This window comes from Trypanosoma brucei, chromosome 5 (assembly GCF_000210295.1).
Source record: "Trypanosoma brucei gambiense DAL972 chromosome 5, complete sequence".
NCBI lineage: Eukaryota > Euglenozoa > Kinetoplastea > Trypanosomatida > Trypanosomatidae > Trypanosoma > Trypanosoma brucei.
The window spans coordinates 877,530-889,792 of NC_026738.1; the positions used below are offsets into that span (position 1 = coordinate 877,530).

The following is a 12,263-nucleotide window of genomic DNA, read 5'->3' on the forward strand; positions in this document are numbered from 1 at the left end:
GTCAATATGGTGATGCCACCTGACTTGTTTGCGCCCAGAAGTGGTGCTGACTATGAGTACCAAGAATGTGGCGGTTGAGGAGATGGCTGGTAACAAACTAGAAATGTATATTGCACGTGGCACGTTGTAGACAGCGTTACATCAATCATAATATGTAAATAATAGAGTGAATCGGAGGGGGAACGTGAGGACAGGCAGAGTTTTTGTGGACGCACCGTAGATATTTCAACGTTATTTCTGCAGGACTGTCTATGTGCCTGGCGTGGTTAGCTCATTGTAATATTGAGAATGCGTCTCCTGATCTTGCTCCATTTCCATTTAGGGGGTTATTTGCCTCTCCTCCCATATGTACTCCTTTTGTTTGCCGTGTTGTATTTCTTTCATCTGTATAATCCCCTTTCTCCCCAATTTTGTCATTATTATTACACTATACGATACAATCTTGTTTTGTGTACACATGCTTGTGCTTGTGCAGCGGACACAGATACGGTCACGGTGCTCGGGGTGGCACCAACGCAACAACTCCGAAGTAGTGGGAAGAAATATATTGGATAAAACGTTGGTCAGGAAGAATAAAAACGCTGTGCGCCGACTTGGGTTAAAACACTTGGGTACAATAAAGAAAAAGGGAAAGGGACAACACGGTAACAAAGACGCCAAGTAGCAATAAGGATGAGTAAACCTACCGTTTCGGAGGAACACCATGCAGATGTGATTCGTCAGCACTTAACTGGAATCGAGAACGCGTATTACTACAACCCTGGTAATGAGATGGCGGCGGTACATCCTGCGGAGGGGACTGTGTCCCCGCGGCAGTCACAGGATATTCAGCCAGTTTGCATTGTCGCTGGTAATGGAAACCGCCCACTAGCTGAGGCAGTGGCGCTGCTTCTGGGGATCCCCACACACCAGACTTTAGTGGCCCAACGTGCAAGCGGTGAGGTGAATGTCCGTATATGCGAGAGTGTCCTTGGCGCCGATGTGTACATCATCCAGAGTACTTCGGGAAATGGGCTCATCGACGTTAACACAGCGATTATGGAGCTTCTGCTGCTCGTTCGGAAGATGCGCCTCAGCAATGCGAGACGTGTCACTGCAATAATCCCCTTCTTTTCGTACTCGAAACAGGATCGCAAAAGAAACATCCGCAGCACAATTTCGGCGGCGGCCGTTGCCAACATGCTGACAACCGTTGGGGTGGACCGCGTCACAACACTCGACCTCCATGCAGGGCAAACACAGGGGTTCTTCGGCAACACACCATTGGACAACCTGCAGATGTACCAAGAATTTGCTCAATATCTTCATAGCCAGGTATGGTTTAACAGCAACAATATGACGATTGTAGCACTGAGCGCTGGTAGCGTAGAGCGCGCACGACTTCTAGCCGATACACTCAACATCGATCAAATTGCCACCGTCCTCCTACGGCGCAATGCGAGTGGCACCGTGACTTTGCAGTGCGTGGGAGAGGTGAAAGGCCGCATTTGTGTTGTCGTCGAGGGTATCTGTGACACGGGTGAGGTCCTTGTGAAAACTTCTGAGTTGCTGAACCAACTTGGTGCTACAAAGGTAACGGCTTGTTGCACCCACGGCATTCTCACACCGCCATGCCCTCAGCTTCTAAACGAATGTGATGCTCTAAGCGAAGTTGTTGTGTCTGACTCAATACCACAGGAGGAGCATCAGCGACTTGTCCCCAAATTGAAGGTACTCACTATTGCCCCGCTAATCGCTACTGTCGTGTTCAAACATACCCAAGATGCCAGTTTTGTTCCTTTGTTCGAACAACCCAAGCTTAGGGAGGGAAAGGGATCCGTCGACTCTCCATAAAGTGTTAACTTTTTTTTCCCTTTTCCACTGTGTCGATGTTGATAGGTATAAGGGAGGTGGATGCTCAGTGGCGAGTGTTTCGTGGGAATTTATGTATAGGTCGCTTTTTTTGACCACGGTACGCTCTCCAGTGTTGATTTAATTTGTTTTCGTAAGACGAAAATTTGTTATAATTAACGAGAAGGGAAAGCAAAAAACGAAGGAGTCTCAGCACGAGCACACGCATGCTATAGGCGGTACGGTTGGTCCTTCGTCTAATTATCGACGTGTTTTTTTTACATTCGCCACGGGATAGAAGGGGAAAAGTGAGCAGTTAAGGCGCATTATGTGCATTGAAAGTACTCCTAATTCCCTTCACTGTGGGTGATGTTTGGTAACACCGCGTACTTCTTACTTGCCCTTATCTTCTTTTTCACGAACATTTGGTTTTGATTCTCTTTTCCCATTTTGTTTTCCCTCATGTATGATTATATATCATGTGTATATAGGGCTCACAGAGTTTTCTTTGAATAAGATAGAAACCGCCTAAAGGGGCAGTTGATATTATTATCTTGTACTGTTGCAGCGCAACCGCTGAAGATCATCTTTTGTTTTTTGAAAAAACACACACACACACACACACACACACACACACACACACAAGTGCACTCAGGTGCACGTTTCATAGACATAATTCTGTCAAGTGGAAAAGGTTGTGTGAGCCGAACCTCGCAACCCATAGAAGAGAGTGTGAAGGAAAATGTTGACGCTCCGTGAACTAGACCCTTCCGAACTGGAAGATGAAGCGCACCTGAGGCGCTTTGAACAATGTCGTTGCGAGGTTATGCGCGTGTCCAGTAGCCGTCTTCTCCCTGAATGTATTGCTCTGACCACAAAAGGCGGTTTTGTACAACTCGTCAACGTTTCCACGGGAGCGTTTCGTGTTTTCCTTACACACCTGGGAAATATGCCGTTGGAGTCACAACTTCGTTGCTTTTCCCTTGCCCCCTCCCTCTACGCTACCAAAGGTGCCCACTCGCTGCTCTACTCACTTGCGTACTCGAACGAACTCCTGCTGGCTGATATGGAGCAAGGTACTGTGAGTGTTCTTGCAACCTTCCAAAGCCGCCCCAGTGTTGTGTATTGTGATGGTGATTACATTGTGTGCGGGGAGGGCTCTGGGCAAGTAACCCTGTGGCGGTCACCTAGTGCCACAGATGGTGATGCGACGATTGAGTGGCGCAGGTCTGTATTCACAGACACGGTGGTATGTATTACACTACAGCGTGCATACGTGGTCTGTTCATCTGTAGACCAACACTCCTACGTGCTATCCCTCCGTGGAGGGGACATCATCGCAAAACTTGCGCAAGGCCCAGAGGCGGCGGTTTCGCTGCAGTCTGTTACAACTTCACAACTAAGCGGAGGTTTCATGTTACTCTGTCTTCCGACCGTACTGACTGTTTATGCTCCACCGAACAAAGAGGTTGCAGCACCCCCTTGTCCCACCGACGGTACCGTGTGGGACTGCTCGAATTCAGTACAACTAGACACGCAGATAAACTGTTTAAGTTGCTGTGTTGGCCTCATAGCCTGCGGAACAGCTTCCGGCGTTGTAATCCTCATGACTATGGATGAAACAGGCCGTGAGGTGGTGGAGCGAGTAAGGTTCAACGTTGGGTTTGCTGTCGTTTGTGTTCAGTTGTTTGACGACGACACCCTGGTGGTTGTAACCTCCTCTGGCGATGTATGGAAGTGGACCACCACGGACTTGCTTCCTGAGGAGCCAGCATGTGATTTGAGCGGTGAGGAAGAACTTCCCGAGCCTAATGTGCAACCGCCTACCGCCACGTCTGCGGCACCCAGGCCAACACATGAATCAATGGGTCTGGACAACCCTCAGATTGTTCAAGTAACTTCCAGTGAGGTTGTTAACCCAGGATATCTTAATGAGTGCGGAAAAGAGGAGGAGGAGGAGGAGATTACTATAATGATGGACGATGAATCTCATCCTCTGCCGTCTCGCGTATCAACCCTTCCCTCCAGACACCCAGTGAACCTTCGCACACATTGTCGGGAAGGTAGCGACAATAAGAATGTTGGGGATTACCAGGAAATTTTTGACACACCAAATGAGGTGCTTGCTCATATGGCTGAGTGTTCTGGAGATAGAAGTGATCATATGCCGACGTGCGCTCGAACCAGGTCACCATCGGGCACGGTTACAGAGTCCGAAACCTTTTCTGATGATGGCAGCTCGTGTTCTAGTCGATCGAGCTCACCGAGCAGCGTCAGCGTCGCTGGGTATGCGACCGCAGATGTAGCGGCCGACCGCATCACCAATGGGGCAATTCAGAGCTCACCACCCAGCGAACAGAACCTTCGCTCAATCAGTCGTGATGCTGCGGGTGACTTTGCCGTTGATGTGGATGCGACGCTGACCTCCAGTCCCGGGACTTGTGCTTGTCCACCTGTCTTGGAGGCCGGACTGACAACTGCTGACGCAGTTGCTGTTGCTGCCTGCAACGAAGTAACTGAGCGTGGAGGTGAGGTGTGCTCTCCCACAAGGTATACACTGACGCACACCCTGGACAAGGTGTTACGTGCTGTTGATGTAGTCCCGCCGTTAACGATCAAGGGGTTGTGCGCGGGAAGGCGTATGGACCCGCGCAAGGCCAAACTTATTGCTGAGACCGACTGCCATGAAGAGCCAGCCCCGGGACCGGAGAAGCAAAGTTCACAAATGTTGATGGATTATCGTGAAGGGCTGGAGGACACGCCCTTTGACTATGCGGCGTACGCTGGGGCCCACCCACTAAAGACCGAGGCTCTTAAATACAGATACCCCGTGCGAATGCCGGTGTATAGTACACGCGCTCAACTGTTCACTCCTTCCACGGAACTGCGCGTGACCAACATCAAAGGAAATAGCGAAGAAAACAATATGGAGGTCAATCGGAAGAAAGAAAGCCGACAAGACCACAATGATCAGCAAGAGAATGTCACGAATTTTACCATTGCCGATGATCTCATGAACGCCACGTACGGAAGACTCACACGGCGAAAAGATCCCCTGCTTGAGGAAGAGCGACAGCTTGGGGGACCCGATATTCGTCGCCACTCTTGCGGTGGATTACTGTGTGGGACCGTGGATCCTAATGGAACTGTGCTTTTTCAGGAATTTCGCGTGCAGCCCAGTCCTCCTGGTCTACTTCTTTTACCAATGCCACTCCCCCCGACGCCCACAGTCTTTTAATATGATTCCATAGAGTGGAATAAGATGAACGTGCATCGTTTGATGCGGTTTGTTGTCATTTTTCTTTTTTTAAAAAGTGAAGAGGTGCTGCGTGACAGCGACGTGTGGAGGGATAGTTGAACTGTCATCGCCTTCTTTTGCATCTTATTGCTTCATTTCCCTCCGGAATAACTTTTTTTTTCGCTTTGATATGAGTATAGGGCGCCATAAAATAAGCGAGACGTACCCCGTTGTGGGGTGTGCTTGGTTGTTTTGAGGGATGCCAGCAGGTAGTGATGACGAATTGCAGCAAGTTGTGCAGCTCACCTTTCGACAGAGGCATGAGGAGGTACTGGCATGTGAGGCTGTGGTAGTTATTGGTCGGAGAAGACCTTTTAAGACACCGAGACCGCGTTTGTTAGCACTGTGTCGTCCATTTTCTGCTGCAGCTCCCACCGGATCGCCGACGTCGAATGCAACGCTTAACGTTGTTCAGGTAGGTGCGGAGCAGGCAACTAATATCAAATTAGTGTTTGGTGTAGCCCGTCTCGTGGATATTGCGCAAGAGGAAGGTTTTGACGCAACGTTCAATTTTGGAAGCAGCGGCTTGCTCTCAGTTAGGTTTGGATCGTATATTCAACGCCAGATGTTTGTCTCCGCCGTAAGGAGCGTCCTGCGTGACGTTCAGCTTCTGACCCCTGGTGCTACAACTGATCACGATGGTGTGCAGGCGCTTCTCCTGGACGAGGTTGGTGCTGCAACCGAACATAATATTGTAGCGCATGTGAAAAGCCAAAGGCGGGTAAAGCATCGTGCGCTTACTACGGAGGATGAACAGCAGTTGCAAGCGCTCCTGGGGCCACATAGTTTCGATGACATTCGTGCTACCGAAAAACTGTTGTCTACACACCAGAAAAAAGCGGAGCTGCTATCCGTGAATGACCTTGTGATTTCTGCTTGTGCGTGGGAGGAAGTGCGTGAACACATTTCGAGCATCATGGAGGATGTGGGGGAGATGGAAGCACGTATTGCACAGTACTCCAAGTGCATTCTTTCCCAGAAGGAACAGCTGCAGAGAATTGAGCATCAACACAACACCCTACAACGGAAGCAACAGAACCTTCACAAACTGCAGGAGCAGCTACAAGTAGTCAGAGGGCAGCTTAACTTACCACCACAGGTTACAGCGTTGCTCCAACGGGTGGGCGAAGCACGCAGCGAGGATTTGGAAGAATTCCTCTCTAACGAAAGCAATGTGCGTCGCTTATCCGACGCCGTAGGGCTCATCACGTCACTTCTGCAGAACACAAAACTCGAGTCAGATTACCCTATTGCTTTAGTAGCCGCTCGCCGTGCGTTCTTCGCTGAGCAGCGCCGTGCGATTGCTCACCGTACCAAGACGTATATATTAGATGCTATTAGTCGTCACGAAAAGTTATATCTTACTGACCCCCGGCGATTTAGCACGAAAAATCAACTAATATGGAAAATGCACTTGGGAGTTACGAACATGATGACGAGTTTTCAGGAACTTATCAAAACCTTGAGGTACGTGGATTTTGAGGGGTTCATCGCGGTCTTACGCCGCTACCGGGTGTGCATGCAGCGCGTTTACGCCCGAGAAATGCAGAACTTTTTTAAGTACCTTCGTGGGCAACTTAAAAAGGTCGGTTCGCATAGACCGTTTCTCATTGGGGTGCGTGACTCTTCCGATGGGATTGTTTTCTCCGGGTCGGAATCGACAAGGTCGGAGACTCCACATCGGCGAGGTAGTTTGGCGAACAGTGATGGTTTGCGGTGGACACCAACATGCAGCCCTCTAGGTTACCCGCATTCGTTTTGCCACATGAGCGGCAGCTTCAGCAGGTTAAACATTAGCGCACCCACTGAAGGCCAGTTGTTTGTTGACTTACCCGTTGCGTGTGACGATACGCTTCGGCTCTACGATCCGATACACACACAAGCCGCCAATGTGGGTCATAATTCTCCAACTCCAGCTCCGTCGCTGCTCGCTCCCACTGTCAGTAGAACAAACGGCCAATTAAAACCTGATGTAGCATTTGCTATGACACTAGAGGCGGCTTTCTGTATGGTCCTACAGGAGGAGGACACTTTGCGGCGTTGCTTCGGTTTAGTGGAGGGGCGTGAAGAGTGTTCCAAAGGTGAAGAAAATCACCATGATTTTACCCCCTCAGCTAGTGGCGCTCTATCAAATGTTCCTGAGTCAGATAAAGCCGGACTGCTGCGCGAGTCCCTTTTGGAGCTTTTTGGTGGCGATAAAGTGGTCCAATTTTATTCTGGTGCTTTGAACACAGCGGCACCCAGTGCCAAGCATAGCGAGAAAGATGATGTACCATCCGCAAGAGTGGATGTTGATTGTGATACCACCACTGCCGACAAGAACGAAGGAAAAGTGTGTACCAAGTTGGAAAAGGGGCAGGAAGATGCCCAAAAGGGGTGCTATTTGCAGAAAGAATTGGTTGATCTTGTGCAGTACATTGGCGAGCGATGTGATAGACTGAATGCGTTGCCCGCCATGGTTATGATCAAGGCCTATCGTCGTGAAGGCACACCCACTGCTTCGAGCTCTTTCTGCCAATCGATACTGCAGGCCCTCGAACCAATTGTAGCATCACTAATTTCACAAAGCATCATGGAGCAGACGGCGTCGATAAAGACGTGCGTGCGGCGGTATGTCGTTGATCCGTCTGGTTTGCTTAGTTGTTTTTCAGGGTTACCAACTCTTGTGCAAAGACTAGAAACAATGCACGATTCCCTCCCGGTAGCAGTACGTACCCACAGCGAGTACGCTTCGGTTGTACTGACCCTCGTGGACCAGTGCTTCGAATCCCTTAACTGCATTACAAATCTTGCCAAGTCAGAGGCCAATTATGAGGTAAAATTAAGCAGGTTGGAATGCATTGTGCGCCGTGCAAACCGTATTTTCAATGCTGGTGGTGAAAATGCAAAGTCTGCGGAGCACGGTTTTCTTCAACAGTACCGCCACCAAGCTTTTTTCTGTCTCTTTTATGAATCACTTCATCCCATGTCTAACGCGATGGAGCTTCTGAGGGAGAGGTACGACTCTTCGTGTGCTCTGCGTGACCGCTACCGTGAACTGTATCTGACACGTGCAGTACTTGTGAAGGAATTCCCTGAATTTGGTCCCTTTACACTTGTTGCTGAGGATCTGGCCCAGGTGCACACTCCGGATGACTTACGCAGCCATGCCGCTTTTTCTGTGAGCGCTTTACAGCTTTTACTCACCTCACTACCGGAGGAAATACGCTCCGGAATTCCGGCAAGCAGCGGGAGAATGAAGAAACATTTTCTACGTGATGTTGCTCGACGTAAAAATGAAGTGGCCCTTCACTGTACATTGCTCCAAAGAGCGTGGAGTGACTTTAGCGCGATGTTTCTGCAGAAGTTTGATTTCCTCGAGTCTATATTGCAGTGGTCGATGTACGCCAATCTAAACTTGGATATCAAGCGGCACGAGGTTGTCCAACTGCTGCGGGCTGTCTAAGTATTTATATGTAACACCTTGCTTTTTATCACCGCTGCAAGCGGTTTGGTGCGTTGCATTGTGTGCGGTTGATTGCCATCCCATATCTGCCTGTTTTAACGTTGTAGGGGGGTGCCGATGTTTGTCAGCGCCAAGTGCCACTTGGATGGTAAGGTTGTTATCGTGCAACACGGGAACCGGTCTTGCCCCAGTATATGTGGATTGGTGTTTGATGGTATCGTATCAACTGTATGGGAAACTAACAATACTTGTAGTTACTGCAGTTTTTGAGTTTCGGCAGTGAGAGTCCTCCAGCGGGAAAGCGGGCGGATGGTTTCCGAGCTCCTCTGAAGTTGCCTGATCTGGACATAGTGCAAAAGAGCAGTGAAAAAAAGAAAAGGGAGAATTAAAAGGATAGATTTGTGTGCACCGCAGGGGAAAGCAATGGAAGTACATGCAGCAACACCAACTTTGTTACAATTGTTTAAAAGTGTAATTTTGTGCGCCCGTATGCGTGTGGGAGCACTGTAATTTTCTGAAGTGTGTTATGAGAGTATGAGATGCGCGTGTGATCGGCGATGAGCTCGCACGCTGAAGTTCGGTTGGGTGCTTCTTTTTGATTTCAGAGAGAAAGGTGGGTCGAGAAGAGGTGGAGGTAACGTAACGGAGCCTTAACTCCGATGGTGTTCGACCTCCTCTTTTCTTTTTGACGTAAGCACTGCGCGCGTGTACAATCATGTGTGTGCATGTGTGCTCTCTTCCTCAACATCTGTTTGCTAGTGTGTAGTTGGCCTTCTCGTTGCTCCTTTATGCGAAGGTAATTTCTTGAAGTTGTTCGCTCCTTGCTTCTTAACCTTTCCGTTACTTGTCAATTGTGCTGTCACTTTTCGACTATTTTCTCTGGATAATTGTCCCCCTAAATTTTCCTCTTTCCTTCTAACTATTTAATATTACCCCAGTGGTAGTGGAAACGGTTTCAGTGTTGGACAATGTCAAGGTCGCGAAATATCGTTGCCATGCCCCCGTCCACTAAAGTTCAGAATAGTGTTGAGTTTTCTCTAAGGCAGAGACTGTTTGACACACAGAAATTAGCGCAAATGCGCCTGCAGAGAGTCATGGAGTTGAAAGATGAGGTCGCTCGCCTGCGCGAATTACTTGGCAACTTGAGGGGCGGCGAAGAAGGTGACGACCCTGCTTCACCGCAGCGGATCAGGTCGCCCATCAAATCAACGATTCGGCGGGAAAATTTTTCTCTGGGAGAGCAAGGTGGAAGGATTGCCACTGCAGTTGCCAGCCGCCGGGGGAGGTCGAATGAAGCGGCTGCCCAGCGTGACATCATTGTTACCGTGGGCGCGGGAAGTAGGCGCCGCGGTAACCTTACACCCACCCGGGGGGCTACATCCCCTAAGGGGTCAGATAAGGCCCGCCCCATGGTGTTAAAAATAACTAGGGACCCCTCTCCGTATGCACGGACTGCTCGTGCTTCTAATTGCAGCGGTGGTGACCCATTGGGGCTCTTTCACACCAGCTTTCAGTTGGCACACGGTAAGGGTGCAACAAACATACAGCGACTCCGGCCAACGCGGCGTTCATTGGTAACGGGGACTACCAGTGCGAACTCGCCCGAGCGGCGTTTGGGTCGCCGCTCCCCCACGAGGTTGCCACTGTCAAACCCAATGGGAGAGCACCTTAGCACCTCCGCCTCCATATCGTGCCGCGGCTTACATTCACCCACCGCGCGACAGAGGGCATGATGATGTGAGAACTATATTGGTAGCTAAAGAATGCAGATCGGCGAGCACAGGCTGAGATAATACCTCGGATCATCCCTTATAAAAAAGCAAGGGAATTAGTTATAAGTGATATGCATGGTTAAAATGCTGTGAGGTTGCGGATGGTATGACAGTTGTCCGAAGCTGCGGTCATTACGAGATCTTATTTGTTTCTTGGTGGTCCAACAGCTTTCCTTCTTCTCGTTTCGCAAACTAAGTGAACACCCGAGGGTTGACAGTGTTTTTCGATACCCGTCAGTACCTCCGTGTGGCAGTCAGAGATGTGAAAGTATAGTGGGGCATTTTCGGATGTATATGGAATGGCTGATTCAACAAAACCGAAAGGCTTCCCAACTGTACGATGTAGAATAAACTGGTTACAAAGGCACAATGTGCGAAGGGTTAAATAAAAAAGGAGGACCGACACCAGCGTCAGCGTCAGCTGCGGTAGAGGCCTGCGGCACGCCAAAGGGTTAGGGTTTGGGGAAAATAACTTGTGTTTTCTTTTTTTTGGAAACAACCCAACAGTATGATAACTGACAGACACCCAGTTGGTGCGTTGTTACTAACTCTGCGATCACTATCCCCTCGACTCCGCTTTTCTTTTTTTTTTTTGTGTCCTATTACTCCTTTATCGTGTATCTTTCTTAATGGTAAAAACAGAGTATTTCTTGGCTTCCACCGAAGATTGCTCATACAGGGTAACTCTCTTGAGAAGCAGTTTGTGCAAGTCATGTTGCGGTGCAGCTGGTTTTTGCACTCAGGGTTTCGAATCCCCACAGGTGAAGAGATTGATGGCCAGATTCTTGTGAATCGTTTTAGCAGGAGGCGAGGCAAAGGTGGGTGGATCCCGCGTGCTATCACTGCGACCCGGTTGCAGGGGTGGGTTGCAATTGCTGGTATCCTTGTAGGTGCTGCGGTTTTTATTGGACCATGGTTTATCGATGAATATCGTGAAATGTTGGGTTACAAGTTCGTGCCGGAGCCGCCGTCAAGCATGCCACGCATGTCAACGCAGTGGTGGGAAAATGAATGGCGTAAGGGGAACCCACTTTGGCGGGCTGGTGAGAGTACTGTCGATTTCTACACTGGCGCATTCGACTTTGTGCGTAATGTCACAGGTCGCACTTTGTACGATGCGACCGCGTTCAAACTCTTACAGAAATCGTCACAGAAACCGTTGCGGCCGCGTGCCTTGGTGCCGCTATGCGGCGACTCACCAATTATAAAGGAACTAGCAGTGCGCGGCTTTGAAGTGGATGCGATTGATGCATCGGAAACGGCTATGCGATCTTGCGTGGAGCGGACGGAACGCGCTCTTCCTCAAGATGCATACGACCGGATCCATCTTCACTGGAAAGACGTGTTTTCACCGGAGTTATGGAACGGTTCACTCAAAAGTGTGAAGTTTGATTTCATATACGAGCGTCAAGGAATGACTTCGCTTAACCGCGATCAACGCGAAGACTACGCACTTTTGTTGAAGCAGGCTCTAGCTGATGATGGCGTGATGTACGTAGAGGGGATATTTCGCACAGGGAGAGTGAAAGGGAATAAAATACGAGGTCCACCTTACTCTCTCTCACGGCGTGAGCTCCAACAACTTTTCCCAGCTGATGACGGGTACGTGGTACAGTGTGAGGAGACGAACGACGCTATGACTAAGCTTAGCCGTGAAGACAAGGTGCTGCAACGTGTACCTAAGGAGTTGTATGTTACTCCTTTTCATTGTGCAATATTTCGCTTGAGGAGTTTAAATCCGGGGGGTGTGTCCACATAGTTAATGAAAGCTTCTGAAGTGGAGCTCAGTCCCTGGTAGTTCGTTTGTGGGGTGACGAGCGAGTTGCGGCGGATCTAACAAAGTATGAGACGATGATGGATGTGACGACCACGTTACCTCATTTTCGTCGTGACTTTTTTTTTTTGTTAATATCTCTTT

General features: G+C 49.4%; 6 protein-coding genes across 6 annotated transcripts; all 6 read left to right on the forward strand.

The window, feature by feature from the left end:
* Window positions 1-346: 346 nt before the first annotated feature.
* TbgDal_V4150 (hypothetical protein, unlikely) lies at window positions 347-664 on the forward strand (the record flags this gene model as incomplete). Its single annotated transcript, XM_011775261.1, has 1 exon — window positions 347-664. One exon carries the CDS (start codon window positions 347-349, stop codon window positions 662-664), a length of 318 nt encoding a protein of 105 aa, XP_011773563.1.
* An 8-nt stretch (window positions 665-672) lies between these two features.
* TbgDal_V4160 (phosphoribosylpyrophosphate synthetase, putative) lies at window positions 673-1,833 on the forward strand (the record flags this gene model as incomplete). The annotated part of the gene is made up of 1 exon (XM_011775262.1): window positions 673-1,833. The coding sequence occupies one exon, from the start codon at window positions 673-675 to the stop codon at window positions 1,831-1,833; it is 1,161 nt and encodes a 386-aa protein (XP_011773564.1).
* Window positions 1,834-2,572: 739 nt separating this feature from the next.
* Window positions 2,573-5,068, forward strand: TbgDal_V4170 (hypothetical protein, conserved; the record flags this gene model as incomplete). The annotated part of the gene is made up of 1 exon (XM_011775263.1): window positions 2,573-5,068. The coding sequence occupies one exon, from the start codon at window positions 2,573-2,575 to the stop codon at window positions 5,066-5,068; it is 2,496 nt and encodes an 831-aa protein (XP_011773565.1).
* A 259-nt stretch (window positions 5,069-5,327) lies between these two features.
* Window positions 5,328-8,573, forward strand: TbgDal_V4180 (hypothetical protein, conserved; the record flags this gene model as incomplete). Its single annotated transcript, XM_011775264.1, has 1 exon — window positions 5,328-8,573. One exon carries the CDS (start codon window positions 5,328-5,330, stop codon window positions 8,571-8,573), a length of 3,246 nt encoding a protein of 1,081 aa, XP_011773566.1.
* A 968-nt stretch (window positions 8,574-9,541) lies between these two features.
* Window positions 9,542-10,306, forward strand: TbgDal_V4190 (hypothetical protein, conserved; the record flags this gene model as incomplete). The annotated part of the gene is made up of 1 exon (XM_011775265.1): window positions 9,542-10,306. One exon carries the CDS (start codon window positions 9,542-9,544, stop codon window positions 10,304-10,306), a length of 765 nt encoding a protein of 254 aa, XP_011773567.1.
* A 547-nt stretch (window positions 10,307-10,853) lies between these two features.
* On the forward strand, window positions 10,854-12,104 carry TbgDal_V4200 (hypothetical protein, conserved; the record flags this gene model as incomplete). The annotated part of the gene is made up of 1 exon (XM_011775266.1): window positions 10,854-12,104. The coding sequence occupies one exon, from the start codon at window positions 10,854-10,856 to the stop codon at window positions 12,102-12,104; it is 1,251 nt and encodes a 416-aa protein (XP_011773568.1).
* Window positions 12,105-12,263: the final 159 nt, after the last annotated feature.